At 46.7% G+C, this 19,048-nt stretch overlaps 1 protein-coding gene across 4 annotated transcripts in view; it reads left to right on the top strand.

Moving 5' to 3' along the window:
* LOC145348423 (pre-B-cell leukemia transcription factor 1-like) overlaps positions 1-19,048 on the top strand; it is a 337,479-nt gene that overhangs the window by 300,672 nt on the left and 17,759 nt on the right. For all 4 annotated transcript variants that reach the window (XM_080196641.1, XM_080196640.1, XM_080196637.1 and 1 more), the window contains one exon: positions 10,411-10,500. In XM_080196641.1, coding sequence (XP_080052767.1) covers positions 10,411-10,500 — 90 coding nt within the window. The remainder of the gene's footprint in view (positions 1-10,410; positions 10,501-19,048) is intronic.

Below are 19,048 nucleotides of genomic sequence, written 5' to 3'. Positions count from 1 at the left end.
TGACCTCATATCTCCATCATTTTTCCTGTTCAAACATTGCCCAATATTTTATAATTGATAAAACAAAGCATAAACAAGAACACTGAAACTCATTCTGAAGTTCTAATGAATTTACTCCTGCGATTTGGGCTTGCAGCAGTGCCCTGGAGATTTAGTCTGCAATTCCTGGTTAATTCAGCAGGATCCCACACTCATGGACTGAATTAACAGAGCTATCACCAACTTCAGACAGCAAAAACTAAAGAAATATTTACACTTTGGACGCAGGGGGAGCACATGGCTCTCACACTCAATGTTGTGAGCAATCAGCACGCACCTCACTTCACTTTATGTGTGAATCACTTCAGTCAAACTGGGGGGAAAGAAACTACTCGGGTGGAAATCAGCAGAATGTGACAACTCTGCACTTGGGCGATGGTCAATGAAATGTCTCTTGGGCCGCAGTCAGAACCGTATTGGGCCTCAGGTTGCCCATCAGTGCTCCAGACAGATATAGACTGAGTATTATTATAGATTCCTGAAGGATTAGCAAAAGGCCTGACCCACAGCTAACCCACTGTTGACCTGTACCTCACAGCAACCCCCGATCAGAATCATCAGTTGTCGTTTGATCTTCACCAGCTTTACCTGGTCCCTCCTTGTTGTCAGGGTAGCGTGCCAAGGCCTTCAGCAGCCTTCTGATCCCATTCTCCCCTCCCTATTTGGGCCACCGTAGCTAAACTCACTTTCATCACTGGAAACACTTCCCTGAAAAGGTTAAAGAAAGTTCCGGATCAGGTGTTATCTGTGAAATGAGAAAGCAGCAGCTTGAGGCCTTGGCCACAGGCCATTCATCTGAATAAGAAGATGTTACAGATGAATAGAATTTAGCAAGGGACAGAGCAAAAAACGTTAGGACCAGGAGGAGGCCATTCAGCCCCTCAGGCTTGTCTCACCTTCAGTTAGGTCAGAGCTGATATGCATAGCCATAATCCCTCAATACTCATGGCTAACAAAAATCTATCAATCTTAGATCTCAAAAGCATCAACTGACCCTCAGAGTCCAGGGTTCCAGATTCCCACTGTCCTTGTTATGGCGTGAGGCAATACTTCCAGAGATTACCCCTGAGTGGCCTAACTCTCATTTTCTGTGGGCAAAATTTTACCAGAAGTTGTCAGTGCTAAGCTCTGACTGAAAACTCACGTGTTTCTATCCAGAAACACAGCTGGATTATCAAAGCAGATTTTCTGGCACTCAATGCACCAACCGCAATCCCACCTAGGCTCTATCCCCTTAACCCCGCCTATTTACCCAGCTAATCCCACTGACACTAAGGGGCAATTTAGCATGGCCAATCATCCTAACTTGCACACCTTTGGAGCGGGCCTGAGGGTCACTCTGAGGGTCAGTTGATGCTTTTGAGATCTGAGATGGATAGTTTGAGTTAGCTAAGGGTATTGAGGGATTATAGATAGAACCTGCAAGGCCAGCTTCACAGAGATGCCATCTTTAAAGATGGTGGCCGAATCTGTGCTGAAAATATACTTCCCCACCTCCGCCCCCCCCATCCACTCCTCCCCACCTCCCCCCATTGATCACTGAGCACCCCCCTACAAGCATTGGAGCAACCCACCACCATTACAGCAGTATTAAGGTTACTCTTCCCCCCCTCTCACATACATCGGCATCCCCCCTTGCCCAACTAACACACATAAGGGAACCTTCCCCCCCACCGTGGGGCTCCCCAGAGGGCCCACCCCGGCAATGCTCAGACAAGCCACAACTCCCCCTGGGGGCTATACTTACCGTGGCACCTCTAGAAGGTTCCCCGTGGTTGATTCTTATCCTTATTGTTGGCAAGATCTGAATATTCAGTGAGAGAGGATCGTATGGCTGGGAAGCCTTTTAACAACATTGAAATATATTAAAAATGTATTCAAATGAGGTTGGATGGTGTTACGATGCAGAGGTTGATCCCCTTTTGAGAAGCTACGCCGAATCCCCTAAAGAGGAATACCTCACTTCATAATCTGTTAAAAGCGTTTGGGAAGGCCTTAACTGCTCTTCATTAATGTTTAAAGGCTCATTAACAGAAATATCTGACACCCAAGTTACTTATTTAACCAATCAGGAACTTTAACTAAACAAGTAACATATCAATTAAAGAAAGGTACTACTGGAATGCTGTTCAAATAAATACAAGGACCATTCATTGCCCCAAAAGAGAACAGGCGCTAGTCCCTCTCAAAAAAATATACAACCAGGTGTTTGGCTTTGGAAAACCTTTGGAGTTTTTCTGTTGATTACACTGTCTGTAAACTCTTTCTCTCTTTCTGATTTTGGTACTCTTCATTAGATAGAGAGTTTGCTTAAGAGGTATTTTAAGCTGGCAGGGAGCTGCTCTTCCCTCTCCAGGTAATGAGAGATGGCAACCCATCGATTGAACTCCTGCAGGCAGGCCGTTGAGTCCCTCTTTATAACGGTGATGACCTATCAATTTTCCAACACCAGGACTGGTCTGATGTTGTCAACAGCAGCAAATTCAAATTGGATAGGTTCCTGATAGCTGAGTCTTTCCTTTAAACTCATAGGCTGTCAAAATTCAACAGCCTGCAAAGTCTGTTACCAAGGAACCGTGATGTTTGGTCCTGGTTACAAATGTTGCAATTTGTGTACCCTGTAGGCACCTGCATTCTAAACATCCAAGCACTGACACAAGCCAGCTTTTAAAGAGACCACACTTCTTAAACTCACAAACCTGCCGGCGGAAGGTGGTGCATTGTTTGCTCGATGCGGGATTCTCTGATCCCGCTGCTGTCAATGGGAATCACCCCTTGCCAGCGGGAAACCCATGGGCTGGGGTGCACTGCCGGTGGGACTGGAGAATCCCACCGAACTGAATGCAGTGCTCTGATAAGATCACACACACACACACACATGCACACACACACACACACACACACAACATTGGGAACCTTGTCATTTCACCGGTGAAGGATGGGCAAAATTGGGAAACGAGATCTCACCTGCAAGAATCTCATTTCCTGACTCTCAAGGGATTTTGCACCCAGGTCGCCGTTTGCACACACATCGATTGTAGATGCAAAATCCCTTCCAATATCCCTGTATTCTTTACTTCTCCACCGAGAAATCCTTTAAAGGTATAAGCATCCCAAATAAATTGTCCCTCAGCCTCCTGTCCACACAGGAATACAAGCCAACTCTACACAACCTGTCATCATAACTTAACTCTGTTAGGTCTAGTATCATCCCCCCCGTAAATTTGCACTGCTCCCTTTCCAATGCCAAGATATGAGGTGAGATTTTCCGCCTCCCAGCTACATTTTTCCTGCCGGCGGAAGGTGGTGCATTGTTTGCTCGATGCGGGATTCTCTGATCCCGCTGCTGTCAATGGGAATCACCCCTTGCCAGCGGAAAACCCATGGGCTGGGGTGCACTGCCGGTGGGACTGGAGAATCCCACCGAACTGAATGCAGTGCTCTGATAAGATCACACACACACACACACACACACACACGCCATGTACATGCCATGCACACACGCACGCACATGCAGAGTGCAAACTCAACTGAAAGTATTTACATGGAACATACTTTAAGTGGCAGCAGCGATCTGAATACAAGAAATCAAAGACAAAATAGATGGGACATCTTAACAAAAAGTGCTGGGAAAAAGCAGGTCAAGTTGCGTCTGTGAAGAGAAAAATAAGAGTTGATGTTTTGAGTCCAGTGTAGGAACATAGGACTTAGGGAGAGGAGTAGGCCATTTGGTCCTTCCAACCTGCTTGGCCTTTCGATAAGACCTGGCTCTGGTCTCAACTCCGTTTTGTTGTCTGCTCAACCCCCATCATCCTTGTTTCCTTTATCTAACAGAAATCTGTCTAATTCTGTCTTGGATGTATTCAATGATCCAACCTCCACTCCTTTCTGTGGAAGATTAATTTTCTATAGATGAATGACCCACTGAGAACAAAGAACAGTATACCACAGGAACAGGCCCTTCGGCTCACCAAGTCTGTGCCAACATAGATGCCCCTCTGATCTAATATTTTCTTGCCTCTCTGTGGTCCATATCTATCTATTCCCTGCTATTCATGTATTTACAGTAAAAAGTCTGACAACACCAGGTTTAAGTCCAACTGATTTATTTGATAGTAAACTCACTAGCTTTTGGGGTTAGTCACCTGATGAAGGGACTAACCCCGAAAGCTTGCGAGTTTACTATCAAATAAATCGGTTGGACTTAAACCTGGTGTTGTCAGGCTTTTTATTGTGTTTACCCCACTCCAATGCCGGCATATCCACATCATTCATGTATTTATCCAGATGCCTCTTGAACAGAATCTTTTCCCACCCCATTTCAGGCATTCACCACCCTCTGTGTGAAAAAACTTGCCCCTTACATTTCTTATAAACTTTCCCTCTCTCATTTTCAACTGATGCCACCATGTGATTGAACTTTTGACCCTGGGGAAAAAGAGACTATCCGCTCTATCCAAGACTGTCATAATCTTGTAAACCTCTATCATATCCCCCCGCCTACCCCTCCCCCTCTGTCCTCAGATGCTCCAATGAAAACAATCCAAGTTTGTTCAACCTTTCTTCATAGTCCATGTCCTCCAAACCAGGCAACGTCCTGGTAAATCTCATCTGAATTCTTCCCAATGTATCAACATCCTTCCGATAGTGTGGCGACCAGAATTGTACACAGTGCTCCAAATGCGCCCTAACCAGCCTTATACAGCTGCAACATGATTTTCCAATTCCTATATCAACGATGAAGACCAGCCATATGCTTTTTTGAAACCCCCTTATCCACCTGAGTTGTCACTTTCGGGTGAGTGTGAGTCTGCACGCCTATATCCCTGCGTATGCTAATATTTCTATGGCTCTACCAATAACTATAAACTTTCCAACGAGCACTTTCTCTTTTAGTTTGGATTTCCAGCATCCAGAGTGTTTTATTTTTATTGTAGAAAAGCTCTATCTATTTGAGACAGGGGAGGATGTGAAGAGCTAAAGGGGTGAGTGATATGAAGAGCTAAAACCGACACAGGATTCTGGGAGAAGTTCAGAGCTTGACAACATGGCTGGAATTTTCCAGCCATTTGCACTGGTGGGACCAGGCATTTCCTGGTGGGACCAGGCATTTCCCAGTGGGACCAGGCGTTTCCCGGTGGGACCAGGCATTTCTCGGGGGTGAGGCATGCATTCATTAGGAAACCGTGTTGACAACAACTGGACCAGAAGATCCCACTGGTAGCCAATGGCAAGCTGCCTCCTCTGCGGCAAAACATGCAGCAGGGTGCACAGAACGCTCTGTCCCATGTGTATAGACTCCCTGCTCGAGTTCTCATCTGAGGCATCAATCAGCCCCTAGAATCATATAATACCTACAGTGCAGAAGGAGGCCATTCGGCCCATCGAGTCTGCACCGACCACAATCCCACCCGGACTCCACCCTCATAACCCCATGCATTTACCCTAGCTTCTGCCCCCGACACTAAGGGGCGATTTAACATGGCCAATCCATCTAACCTGCACATCTTTGGATGTGGGAGGAAACCGGGGTACCTGGGGAGAATCTGCAAACTCCACACAGTCACCCAAGCCAGGAATCGAATCTGGGTCCTTGGTGGTGTGAGACAGCAGTGTTAATCACTGTGCCACTGTGCTGTCCAAGAACCAGAAACGCCAGCTCGCCCATCGGTCAGATTTTGTCAACCCTCTCTGCAAAACAGAAAGCGGGTACTGTAGTCGGGGTCCACAGTTATTAAAGTCACTAGAGGGCCACAGAGTAGCAAGGTGAGGCACTTTTGCCTGAGGTCATGTTGGGTTTCATTAGAACAATGAAAAAGAAAGAGTGGGATTTTCCAGGCCACACAAAACTATAGAGATCGGCTAGACTGGAAGATCCTGACGGCGGAGATGACGGACCATGGCTGGGGGGTAGTGGGGGTAGAAAATTCCACCCAAAGACTCAGTTATACACAGGGCGGGATTTTCCGGCCACGTGTGCCCCAAGACTGGAAATAGCTGCCTGAGGTCAACAGAACTTTAAATGGTCTGCCAGATATCCTGTATGATTCCCGCGGCAGGCAGGATAGGAAAATTCCATCCAGCATCTTTCATGAATCCAGGGTGTCCGAAAGGGCTTCACAGCTTTGGAAATGGATTGTTATTCAATTTCACAATTCACTTTATTATTATTCATCGGCAAATTTGTTTCAGGTACATTAGTTAAAATCTATATATAAATTAATAACGCAATAATATAAAATTATCCTGTCACAGAACTCCAACTTGGATTGAATATCCATTGAAATAATCGGCCAGCGAGTCCTGCCCTAAGTACATATCCTCTTCCATACATCAAACTCCAGTTAAACGTTCTTATAGAGAAGGACACAAACAAGTTCAGGAATTGATTTGCCCTGTGTGCGAGGGGTTGTCGCTTTTTCCCTGTACACAGCCAGCAGTAATACTGAGACAAGGGGGTGATTCTCATTGTTCGTGACACTGAACTTTCGTCAAAATTCTTTGCGAGTGGCTTTCGTCAAGAGAGATCTGCTCATCAAATACCCTTCCTGCCTGGTTCAATAATCTCTGCATCCTTAAAGAGTCCGCTTCCACAAAGCAACAATACTGGGCGAGACATCCAAGGGAATCGCACTGTCAACTACAGCTGTACGGCAGACCTTTATGATTGCAGCATCGACAAAGAAGGATTCGAATTTTCTGAGGTAGTTTAATCATGTCCCCACCGCAACTGTGCACAAGACCCTGCAAATCAACTGATCATCTACTTCGATACCTAAATACCTGTAGTTAGTAAATATTTTAATATCCACATCATGAATCTTCACAGAAACAAGAGTAACCAACTGGCTTTTTCCTAAAGATCTATAACTGGTTCTTTTCATCTTGTTTTAGTTCGGTTGAAGAATTGTCTTGCACATTCCATCACCTTCTCAGCGCAAATAGGGATGGACCACAAATGCATGCCCAGCCAGCGACACCCACACCCAGCGAACGAATAAAGAAAAAGAACATTTTATAAACTTCTCTGATAGTTTACTTCACTATTCCTTATGCGATCGGGACAGAATTCCATAGAATCCCTACAGTGCAGAAGGAGGCCACTCAGCACCTACTACAATGCCACCCATGCGCTATCCCTGTAATTGCAAGTATTTACCCTGCTAATCCCCCTGACTCCAAGGGAGAATTTAGCATAGCCAATCAACCTAACCAGCACATCTTTACACTGTGGGAGGAAGCCGGAGCACCCGGAGGAAACCCACGCAGATACAGGGAGAATGTGCAAACTCCACACAGACAGTGACCCAAGCTGGGTCCCTGGCGCTGTGGTCAGCAATGCTAACGACTGTGCCACTGTGCTGCCCAAATGTACTGAATTATTAGCATATTTCAGGATCCTCATGCTGTTATACTCTGACAATCATTCAAACAGAGGGTAAAACGCAAAGGTGAAAGTTCACACTCCTGGGGCGATCCACTATTGGTTAGCATGACCTCTGAATAAATCCTGGAGACAAACACTCATTGGGTCCTAATGTAGGTCGGTGAGGGCATAGAGGTCAGAGTGCAAGAAGAATGGTGATTTAAAGTGGAAAGCTAACCAGGAGCTCAGGGCCACGTGACTGAATAGAACAGATCATCAAAGTTCGCAGCCTTGGTCTCTCCAGAATGTTCCACCAGCTGCATTTTTCAGATTTTCCATACCAGCAGGATTTTTGCCTCTGGTTCAGGCTCTCCAGGAGGGTATGGAACAGGGGAGTGGGGCACAATGGTTGATTATTGCTCCCTTCCTGAGCCCAGAGAGAGGCCATAGAAGCCAATCTTGAATCTGTCGCTAGCTGAGTTGGTGGAGAGCAGGGCTCTGATGCTCAGCCTCAGTATTGTGCTGTCCAGAACATTCCTCCAGGAAATGTGGCGGTGTGGGGATCTTTCTTTATGGGATTAGGGTATCGTTGGCCAGGCCAGCATTTATTGCCTGTCCCTAATTACGCTTCAGAAGATGTTGGTGAGCTGTCTTCTTGAACTGTTACAATCATGTGGTGTAGGTACACCCACAGTGCTGTTAGGGAGGGAGTTCCAAGATTTTGACCCAGCGACAGTGAAGGAACAATGATATATTTCCAATTCAGGGGAACTTTCAGGTTGTGGTGGTCCCAGGTACCTGCTGCATCTTGTCCATCTAGATGGTAGTGGCCGTGGGTTTGGAAGGTGCTAACTAAGGAACCTTGGTGAATTGCTGCAGTGCATCTTGTAAATGGTACCCATCGTTCGCCAGTGATGGAGGAATTGAATGTTTGTGGAAGGGGTAGCAATTAAGTGGGCTGCTTCGTCCTGGAAGGTGTTGGGCTTCTTAAGTGTTGCTGGAGCTGCACTCTTCCAGGCAAGTGGAGAGTATTCCATTACACTCCAGACTTGTGTCTTGTAGATGGTGGACAAGCTTTGGGAAGTCAGGAGGTGACTTGCTCTGGTAGTCACAGCTTTTATATGAGTGGTTCAGTTCAGTTTCTGGTCAATGATAACCTCCAGGATGTTGATAGTGGGGGACTCAGTGATGGTAATGCCATTGAATGCCATGGGGTGATGGTCAGATCCTCTCTTGTTGGAGGTGGTCATTGCCGAGCACTTGTGTGGGGTGAATATTACTTGCCATTTGAAAGTAAAATAACATGCAAACCTGGATATTGTCCGAGTCTTGCTGCATTTGAACATTGACTGCTTCAGTATCTGAGGAGTTGTGAATAGTGCTGAATAGTGTGCAGACATCAGCAAACATTTCCATTTCTGACCTTTTGATAGATTCATGAAGCAGCTGAAGCTGGTTGAGTCTAGGACACTATCCTAAGAACTGCTGCAATGATGTCCTGGCGCTGAGATGAATGATCTCCAACCGTCACAATCATCTTCCTTTGTGCTGGATATGACACCAACCAGCGGAGAGTTTCCCCCCCGATTCCCATTGACTCCAGTTTTGCTCGAGCTCCTTGATGCCACACTCAAATGCTGCCTTGTTGTCAAGGGCAGTCACTCTCACCTTGCCTCTGGAGTTCAGCTCTTTTGTCCATGTTTGAACCAAGGCTGTATTGAGGTCAGGAGCTGAGTGACCCTAGTTGAATCTAAACAGAGTCTCAGTCAGCTGGTTATTGCTGAGTACTCCTTATATCATTTTATTTATGATTGAGAGTAGCTCGATGGGGTGGTAATTGGCTGGGTTGCATTTGCCTTTTTTTAGTGTATAGGACACAGCAGGGCAATCTTCCATATTTCTGGGTAGATGCCAATGTAATAGCTGTTCTGCATCAACTTGGCTAGAAGCATAGCAAGTTCTGGAGCATGTGTCTTCAGCACCATTGCTGGAATATTGTCAGGGCCCATTGCATTTGCAGTACCCAGATTTAGGGGCACGGAGTGGGTGTGGGCAGGACAGTCCATCCACAGGATGCTAACATGTTCATGGTATCTGTCTCTTTAAGATAGCACAGTAGAAGTGCACTGTCTTAAAGAGACAGATATCATGTACACGCTACTTAGTAGAAGTGGGTCACCTGATTTGAGTGACCAATAGGACTGAGAGTGAACAATCACCCCAGAGGATTGAGTCCTCTCTCGTGCAGAATACATTTAGCAGTCATATAGTTAACATCACAAAGACTGGAACCCGACTCCAGAGTAGCCTAGAGCTGTAACTTGTGTATCTAGTTTCTCTTATCAGTAAATATCTTCTGTTCCTAACAAAGGCTGAAACCTCTTGACAATGCCACAACAGATACCATTTCATAACCTGTTGTTTAAGTTTATTTATTAGTGTCACAAGTAGGCTTATATTAACACTGCAATGAAGTCACTGTGGAAATCCCTTTGTCACCACGTTCTGGCATCTGTTCGGGTGCACTGAGGGAGAATTTAGCATGGCTAATGCACCTAACCAGCATGCCTTTTACATTACAGGAGGAAACCGGAGCACCCGGAGGAAACCCCCACAGGGTATAGAGGGATACAAACGGGTGGTCTAGTTAGGAACACATGATCGGTGTAGGCTTGGAGGGCCGAAGGGCCTGTTCCTGTGCTGTACTGTTCTTTGTTCAGACAGAGGGAGAACGTGCAGACTCCACACAGACAGTGACCCAAGCCGGGAATTGAACTGGAGTCCCTGGAACTGTGAAGCAACAGTGCTAACCACTGTGCCACTGTGTCGCCCACTGTTGAAGGCTTCAGAGGGAAGTGCCCACAAAACACTCCCTGCAGTGCCAGTTCCCCCACCTCCTCCCCACCCCCTGCCCTTGCAGAGTAAGGATGGACACTATCTGCTGTTGTGCCAGGAATTGGAGTCTGGTCAAACGGCGTGACTCAGGCCTCTTGTCTCTCTTCCAGGTGGACTCGCTGCGCCACGTCATCAACCAGACAGGCGGATACAGTGACGGTCTGGGAGCTGGCAGGATTTACAGTCCACAGGCCCTGAATGTAAGTAAGCTATCTCCTTCTGTCTGGAATTACTGACAATTTACAGTAAGTAAGAGAGGCCATTCAGCCCAACTGGCCATGCTCCACACAAGCTTCTTCCCAGCCCTTTCATCTTTCAATATCTTTCTCTTCCTTTCTCCCTCACGAGCTTCCTTTGAAACACATCCAAGTGGTGATATCAATGGAGCAGTAATACAAAGGGAAACGGGTTCAAATCTCACCATGGCAACTGGTGGAATTTAAACTCAATTCATTGTAATCAACCTGGAATTAAAAATGATTTTCAGAAATGGTCAATTGTTATAAGAACAAACCCACCTGGGTCACTAATGTCCTTGAGGGAAGGAAATCTGCTGTCCTTACCTGGCCTGGCCTACATGTGACCCGAGACCCACAGCAATGTGGTTGACTCTTAACTGCCCTCTCAACGACTGAGTGAGTCACTCAACGATATCAAACTGCTACAAAGTCAATGAAACGGAATGGATCACCTGACATCGACCTTGGAAATATATCACCGTTCCTTCACTGTCACTGGGTCAAAATCCTGGAACTCCCTCCCTAACAGCACTGTGGGTGTACCTACACCACAGGGACTGCAGTGATCCAAGAAGACAGCTCACACCAGCTTCTCAAAGACAGTTAGGGATGGGCAATAAATGCCGGACCAGCCAGCAACGGCCACTTAAAAAGTAAGTCACTGCGTGTGGCACTGAGGTTCACGTTCTACCTCTCGCTGGGTAAAATAGTCTCTTCTCAATTCCCAAGCAGATTTATTCTGACTGTTTGAATTTTGGGACACTCCTACAAGCAAAAATATCTTCTCCATATCCGCTCTATCAAACCCTTTCATAGTTTTAAAGTCCTCTATCCAGTGTATTATTTACTGCTGTCTCTGTCTCTCTCTGTCTCCCTCACTTGCCTCTCATTAATTCCAGGCTAGAGGCAGAGACTGTACCTTGCGGAGGTCCCGCTTGTCACATCTCCGAGATCAGCTCAGTCGGACGGTTGGTCCCGGCGGCCAGAGCGACCTCGCCAGCGGCCCAGCTGCCGTGCGGGGGAGTTGGGGAGGTCAGAGAGGTGATGGTAAGGGAGGTGAGCAGGGAGATGAAGCGAGGCAGCTGACGTGTCCCACCTGTCAGATGCAGTCAGCATCGGCGCATGGGTGCCGGGAGTGGTGGTGGCGGAGGAGGCAGGCTGAGCGGAGACAGAGGCAGGTGCCGCCTGGTTTACTGCACAGGTCGAGCCCTCCGTTCTGTGTCTCTGTGTCTCAATCGGCTAGCGAGCCGAATCCCTCCCTCCCCGCCAACCCCCCCAAACAACTTCCATCTTACCCCCGTCACCCCACACCACACACAAAACTCTCCCCCCCCACCCCTCCCCACTTCTCCACAAGCGTTCGCCTGCACTGTGAATAAATACCACAGCCAAAAGCAGCACGCAGGCCATCTCCCCCTCCCCACCTCCACCACCCTCCCCCCACCCCTTGTTCCCCCCCCCCCCCCCCCCCCCACCCTCTCCTTGGACTGTCTGTGCTGGGTGGTCTTGTTAAATTCACAACGACAAGCTGTGTGGTGCTGGGGAAAATTGATACGACAGAGACAGCCAGAGCCTTGGTTCCGGAGAGGACAGCAATCCAACTTGATTTCTCAGATCAGGCATCCCGCCCCTCAGCGGGTGTGACAGCAGACTGAGAGAGCAGGCCAGGCCCGTACTAACACATACACAACATGACCGCTGGGTTAGAGTCTCCTCATCGCTGCAGGTTAGTGCTGGCCGCTGCTCCTGCCTTGAGATGTCCGAGGAAATCAAATTCTCCACTTGCCGGGAGATGTTGATGAATGTTTTATCCTTGCCCTCCCTCTCTCTCTCTCTTTCTCTCTCGATATTTATTCATTTCACAAGACTGAGGGGAGAAGGACGGAGATTAACAAACTTGAGGCCTTCGCTGAATATTGCTGCCATGGTTATAGAAATATGGAAACTAGAAAACGTAGAAATTAGGACGAGGCCATTCGACCCTTCCAGTCTGCCCCTCCACTCAATCCGATCGTGGCTGATCCACTATCTCAATGCCATATTCCCATTTTCCCCCCCATATCCCTTACTGCCATCGATGTGAATCATCATATATTTCACCCTTGCTGGCTGTATCTTTCTCCTGCACGAGGATTGACAATAGATTAAAGTGAAATGGGATCTTCTCACTCTCCTGCAAGGAAAGTTGACTATAATTCACCCTTAACACCTCCAACCAATCAGATTGTACCGTGGCTGCCACATGGTCGGCGGAGAGGAGGCGTGGCTCATGGACGTATGCAAATCAGAAGGGCTTGTCTGAGTCTCTGGTTGAAGCAGTGAGGGCTAACAAAATTCAGCCAACAACAACTTCAATTTTCATAGCACCTTTCACCTAGTAACATATTCCCAAGGCGGGTTCCAGGAGTGTGGCACACTGGAAGCAGGTAAATAAGATTCAATACTATCAGGTAAAATGCTGAAAGGAAGAGAAAATGAGGTAGAGAGGCAAAGGGGTTTAGGGAGAGAACTCCAGAGCTTAGGCCCAAGGCAGTTGAAGGCATGGTCACCAAGGGTAAAACGATTGAAATCAGGGATGCTCAGAGGTTGGTACTAGGTGGATACATAGATCTTGGTTGTAGGACAGTGCAGGAGTAGAGAGAGGCATGGAGAGACAACAATCTGCACTAACAGCCAGGCAAATCAAACAGGGAATCCCACCTCTCCTGCTCAGGACCCCTGGGGATAACATTATTCAGACAACATTTGTAGAGGATATTTCACACGATACAACCTTTAGAGATGGGCTTTCTGTCATGAGTGTTGGACAGACTTTAATGGATCTGATGAAGGAACAGCAGTCAGAAAGCTTGTGCTATCAAATAAACCCGTTGGACTTTAAGCTGGTGTTGTGAGACTTCTTACTGTGCTGACCCCAGTCCAGTGCCAGCCTCTGCACTTCAACGGCTCAACTACTCTGTTCCTGCCCATTAGATTTGCATGATTGTAAGCTGAATCCGATATCGAGGGGACAGTGTGGTTACAGTACATGAGTAACTCGAGGAATGGTGTGATGCAATTGCTTGGGAGGAAATATGATCTTTGACCAATGGTTCCCAAACCTCCCCAACCCTGGGGCTTTACCGCAAACTTTTCCTTTCTTGGTAGAGATAGGTTACAAAGAAATAGTCAACTCCATTAGTATTCCAATATCCGACTTGTGGAAGGTGAACTTTATGAACCTCTCTACTCATTTCTGTACTCCACTTCTGGCAGTGATGAAGATGGAGAATATCTCTAGGTGTGCTTAACTTGTTTATTCGGCTCCCTCACACTGTTACTGAGCAACCCCTCTAACCCAGTGCTCCGTATCACTGACCATTCATCTACCAATGTTAATCCAGCACCCTCACACTATCACTCAGTAACCTCTCTCACCAATACTCTGTTATTGACTGTGTCTCTATTCATGTTAATGCAGCTCCCTCACACTGTCACTCAGTAACCCCTTTCCCCAGCTCCTTGTATTCGTTACTGTAGCTCTACTGATGTTAATGCAGCTCCCTCACACTGTCACTCAATAATGCCTCACCCCAGCACCCTGTGTTACTGACTTTAACTCTATTGATGTTAGTCCAGCTCCTCCACGTAATCACTCAGTAACCCCTCTCCCTAGCACTCTGTGTTACTGACTGTGTCTTGATTCATATTAATCCAGCTCCCTCACACTGTCACTCAGTAACATCTCCCACCAGCACTCTGTGTTACTGACTGTATCTCTAGTGAAGGCAATTCAGTTCCCCCACTCAATCACTCAGTAACCCACCCCTCCCCAGCACTCTGTGTCCTTAACTGTGTCTCTATTGATGTTAATCCAGCTCCCTCACACTGTCACTCAGTAACTCCTCTCCCCCAACACCCTGTGTAACTGACTGTATCTCTACTGATGTTAACCCAGCTCCCTCACACTGTCACTCAGTAACCCCTCTCCCCCAGCTCCCTGTATTCTTAACTGTGTCTCTATTGATATTAATCCAGCTCCCTCACACTGTCACTCAGTAACCCCCTCCCCCAGCTCTCTGTATTCTTAACTGTGTCTCTATTGATATTAATCCACTCCCTCACACTGTCACTCAGTAACCCCCTCCCCCAGCTCCATGTGTTACTGACTGTGTCTCTACTGATGTTAAATCCAGCTCCCTCACACTGTCACTCAGTAACCCCCTCCCCCAGCTCCGTGTGTTACTGACTGTGTCTCTACTGATGTTAAATCCAGCTCCCTCACACTGTCACTCAATAACCCCTCTCCCCCAGCTCCCTGCGTTACTGACTGTGTCTCTACTGATGTTAAATCCAGCTCCCTCACACTGTCACTCAGTAACCCCTCTCCCCCAACACCCTGCGTTACTGACTGTGTCTCTACTGATGTTAAATCCAGCTTCCTCACACTGTCACTCAATAACCCCTCTCCCCCAGCTCCCTGTGTTACTGACTGTGTCTCTATTGGTGTTAATACAGCTCCCTCACACTCACTCAGTAACCCCTCTCCCCCGGCTCCCTGTGTTACTGACTGTGTCTCTACTGATGTTAATCCAGCTCCCTCACATTGTCATTCAGTAACCCCTCCCCCCACAACTACTGATGTTAATGATTAGCCCCTGTTTGAGGTTACCTCCTGCTCTATTCCTATGACTCTTTCTGTCTGTCTGCCTCTCTCTGTCTTACCCTCTTTATATTAATCCCTCCTCTATCTCTGTCTCATACTCTCTGTCTCTTCCCTACTTAATTCCTGACACTGGCACTCATGTGATGAATCGCATGCTGTTATCACGTAACCAAATATTTCATAGAATTGTCATACAGTGTTACATCAGAAACTGGACAGTAAGTACCTATTAAAGCCTTCACAATGTAGCCCTGTCATGACAAATGATAGTCACACAAAGACCAGTATTTTGAGAGATCACTAAAATATGCCAAAGAGAACCCACCCAGCCTCTCCAGCTGGACTGGCTACGGAATCATTGGTCAGAGTTTTACAGTCCCTCCCACCAGCCAGATTTTCCATTCCTGTCAAAGTCAATGGAGCTTTTGAAATGGCCCTGCCTCATTTGCCCAACCTGCCCTAATGCTGAGATGGCTGTAAAATTACACCCATTGTGGATTTTATGCTATTGGCTCATTGTGCCAGAGGCAACCTTTTGAATGATGGATATTAACAAGGCTTTTGATAAGGTGCCAATGATAGAATAGTCAAGAAGGTAAGAGCCCATGAGATCTTGGGCAAAAAGGGCACACTGGATCCAATACTGGCTCAGTGATAGGAAGTAAAGGTTCCTGACTGGAAGGCGATTCCCTGTGGGGTTTCGCAACTCTCTTGCCTTTTTTTGCTATATATATATATATAACATACATTTCAATGTTTTAGTTTTGCATCATTGAGTTTGTGGATAGAAAAGTCAGCCATTAGGTTGATAATGAAGATGAAAGCTGTGGGCCACAGAAAGATATCAATATCAATGGATTGGTCAGTTGGTGTGGAGAGAGTGGGGTTGGGGTGGGAGCACTGCGGAGCAGACCATGGTCATGTTGAAAGGAGGCCTTTGACGGAGGTGGTCCACCCCACCCCCTCACAATCCTGCACCAGGCTACTTTCTGGGTTTCCCTGCCTCCGCCCCCAGCCACCCACTCCACATGCCTAATCCTCCTAAGAGCATGAAAATTGAGGCTGGGTGGGAAATGGGCCTTAGCTTTTTTTTATTCATTCATGGGACATGGGCGTTGCTGGCTGGCTAGTATTTATTGCCCATCCCTAGCTGCCCAAGAATAGTTGAGGGTCAACCACTGTGGTTCTAAAGTCACGTATAGGCCAGACCAAAAAAGGCCAGCAGATTTCCTTTCCTAAAGGACATTAGTTTTTTGGACAATTGACACTGGTTTCATGGTCATCAGCAGATTCTTAATTCTGCATGTTTTTTATTGAATTCAAATTCCACCATCTGCTGTGGCAGGATTCGAACCCTGGTTCCCAGAACATTAACTGAGTTTCTGGATTAATGGTTTAGCGATAATACTACTAGGCCATCGTCTCCCCACCTGGTCATTAATTGACTACTTAAGGGCTTCAATTGTGCCCATGGTGGATAGGCCAGCCAAAGCCTCACCAGTCCCATCGTAGAGTTTTAGTGATGAGGAAAGATTGAATGACCTCCCATCTTTCTTGAACAGTGAGGTTATGTTTGCTTTCAATCCAAAGGGAATGTTCCAGAACCTATGGAATGCTGGAAGATCTTTGCCAATACATCCACTATCGCTGCAGCTCCCTCATTTAAAGCCTAAAGATGTTGGACATCTGGTCCTGAGGAGTTGTCAGCTATTAGGCCCATCACTTTCTCCAGTCACTTTTTTAACTACCTCTAATAGCTCTATTTTAGTGTCAGGTGGAGTATAATGTGGGGAATATATGGTTGTCCACTTTGACAGGAAGAATAGAAAAGCAGGAGATTATTTAAATAGAGAGAGACTGCAGGAAATACAAAGGGATCTGAATCAGACAGTAGTTAGTACATAGGCAAGCAAATGAGTAGACGGCAAAATGAAATGTTGACCTTTATTACAAGGGTAATGGAGTATAACAGTGCGGGAGTCTTGCTACTGATTTATCAGGTCTTAATGAGACCAAATCTGGTAGGCTTATGTGCAGTTTTGCTTTCTTTACATAAGGCAGGATATAATTGCATTGGAGGCAGTTCAGAGAAAGTTCACTTTGCTGATCTCTGGGATAATGAGTTTGCCTTACAGAGACAGGTTGAACAGGTTGGGCCTGTTAGAAGAATGAGAGGTGATCTCATTGAAACATCAGATTCTGGGGGGGCTTGACAGGGGAGATGCTGAGAGGTTGTTTCCCCTCTAGACAAATCTAGAACTAAGGAACACAGTCTAAAAATAAGGGTCTCCCATTTAAGATGGAGATGAGAGGGAATTGTTTCTTTCAGTGGGTCATGTGTCTTTAGAATACTCTTCCGCAGAGAGCTGTGTCGTTGAATATATTTGAGGTTGGGTGCAGCAGGTTCTTGATTAACATGGGAGTCGAAACAGCAGATGGGATAGGCGTGATTTAGGCAACAATCAGATCAGCCATGAACCCATTGATTGGTGGAGCAAGCTTGATGGGCCGAATGGCTTACTCGTGCTCCTATTCCTTATGATCTTTTGAAGAGTGCCATTTTCTCTAAATCCTTGGAAAGCTAATTAGTGAAAAATGATACTAGAGTCAATCTTTATTCAGTCTTACATTTATTTACAGTGTGAAACATTACAAGCACATATCTCCTAACCCAACCACTCAACAGTTTTAATAGGTGTCTCTTCATCTGCAATCGAGCGAAACCCCATGCCCGCCACGTGCCTGCAATCAAACTCAATTAATATTTAATTAACTCCTGGTTTCCCATTGTATCAAGAATGTTTAATGTCTCTTTTGCATTAAAACAGAAAGAGACTAAATAGACTGGGTCTGTACTCGTTGGAGTTTAGAAGGATGAGGGGGGATCTTATAGAGACGTATAAGATGATGAAGGGGATGGATAGGGTGGAGGTAGAGAGATTCTTCCCGCTTAGAAAGGACAGCAGGACTAGAGGGCACAGCCTCAAGATAAGTGGGGGGGGAGCAGTTTAGGTCAGAGTTAAGGAGGAACTTCTTCACTCAAAGGGTGGTGAATCTCTGGAATTCTCTGCCCGTTGAAGTGGTGGAGGCTACCTCACTAAATATATTTAAGTCACGGGTAGATAGGTTTTTGTCAGACAAGGGAATTAAAGGTTATGGGGAGAAAGCGGGAAAGTGGAACTGATCCACTTCAGATCAGCCATGATCTTATTGAATGGCGGGGCAGGCTCGAAGGGCTAGATGGCCTACTCCTGCTCCTTTTTCTTATGTTCTAATGTTCTTAGAAACAAAGGACTGAATTTTCCTGGCTCCTGGTGGGTCTGGATGTCAAACCAGGTAGAAATTCTAGAAGTAGTGTATTCCTGCTCAAGCTACTCTTGCTGGAGGCAGGGCCACCATTATACCAGTGACTTATCCAGCAATGGCAGCTAGAATCATAGAACCCTACAGTGCAGAATGAGGCCCTTCAGCCCAACGATTCAGCACCGACCACAATCCCACCCAGGCCCTACCCCCATATCCCTACATATTTACTCACTAATCTTTCTAACCTAAGCATTTTAGGACACTAAGGGGCAATTTTAGCGTAGTCAAGCAACCTAATCTGCACATCTTTGGACTGTGGGAGGAAACCGGAGCACCCGGAGGAAACCCAAGCAGACACGAGGAGAATGTGCAAACTCCACACAGACAGTGACCTGAGCCGGGAATCGAACCCAGGTCCCTGAAGCTGTGAAGCAGCAGTGCTAACCACTGTGCTACCGTGCTGCCCTAGTCAATGAGATCAATTCAGGCCCACTGGGGGGATGGGGAGGGCAGGACGAGGATGTTGTCGGGATCTTCATGCTGTCAGAACAGCACCCT

The sequence above is a fragment of the Carcharhinus amblyrhynchos genome, chromosome 9, assembly GCF_965287045.1.
Source record: "Carcharhinus amblyrhynchos chromosome 9, sCarAmb.v2.hapA, whole genome shotgun sequence".
Taxonomy (NCBI): Eukaryota; Metazoa; Chordata; class Chondrichthyes; order Carcharhiniformes; family Carcharhinidae; genus Carcharhinus; species Carcharhinus amblyrhynchos.
Note: the sequence above shows the minus strand (reverse complement) of the source record. Positions and strands in the feature narration are given on the sequence as shown.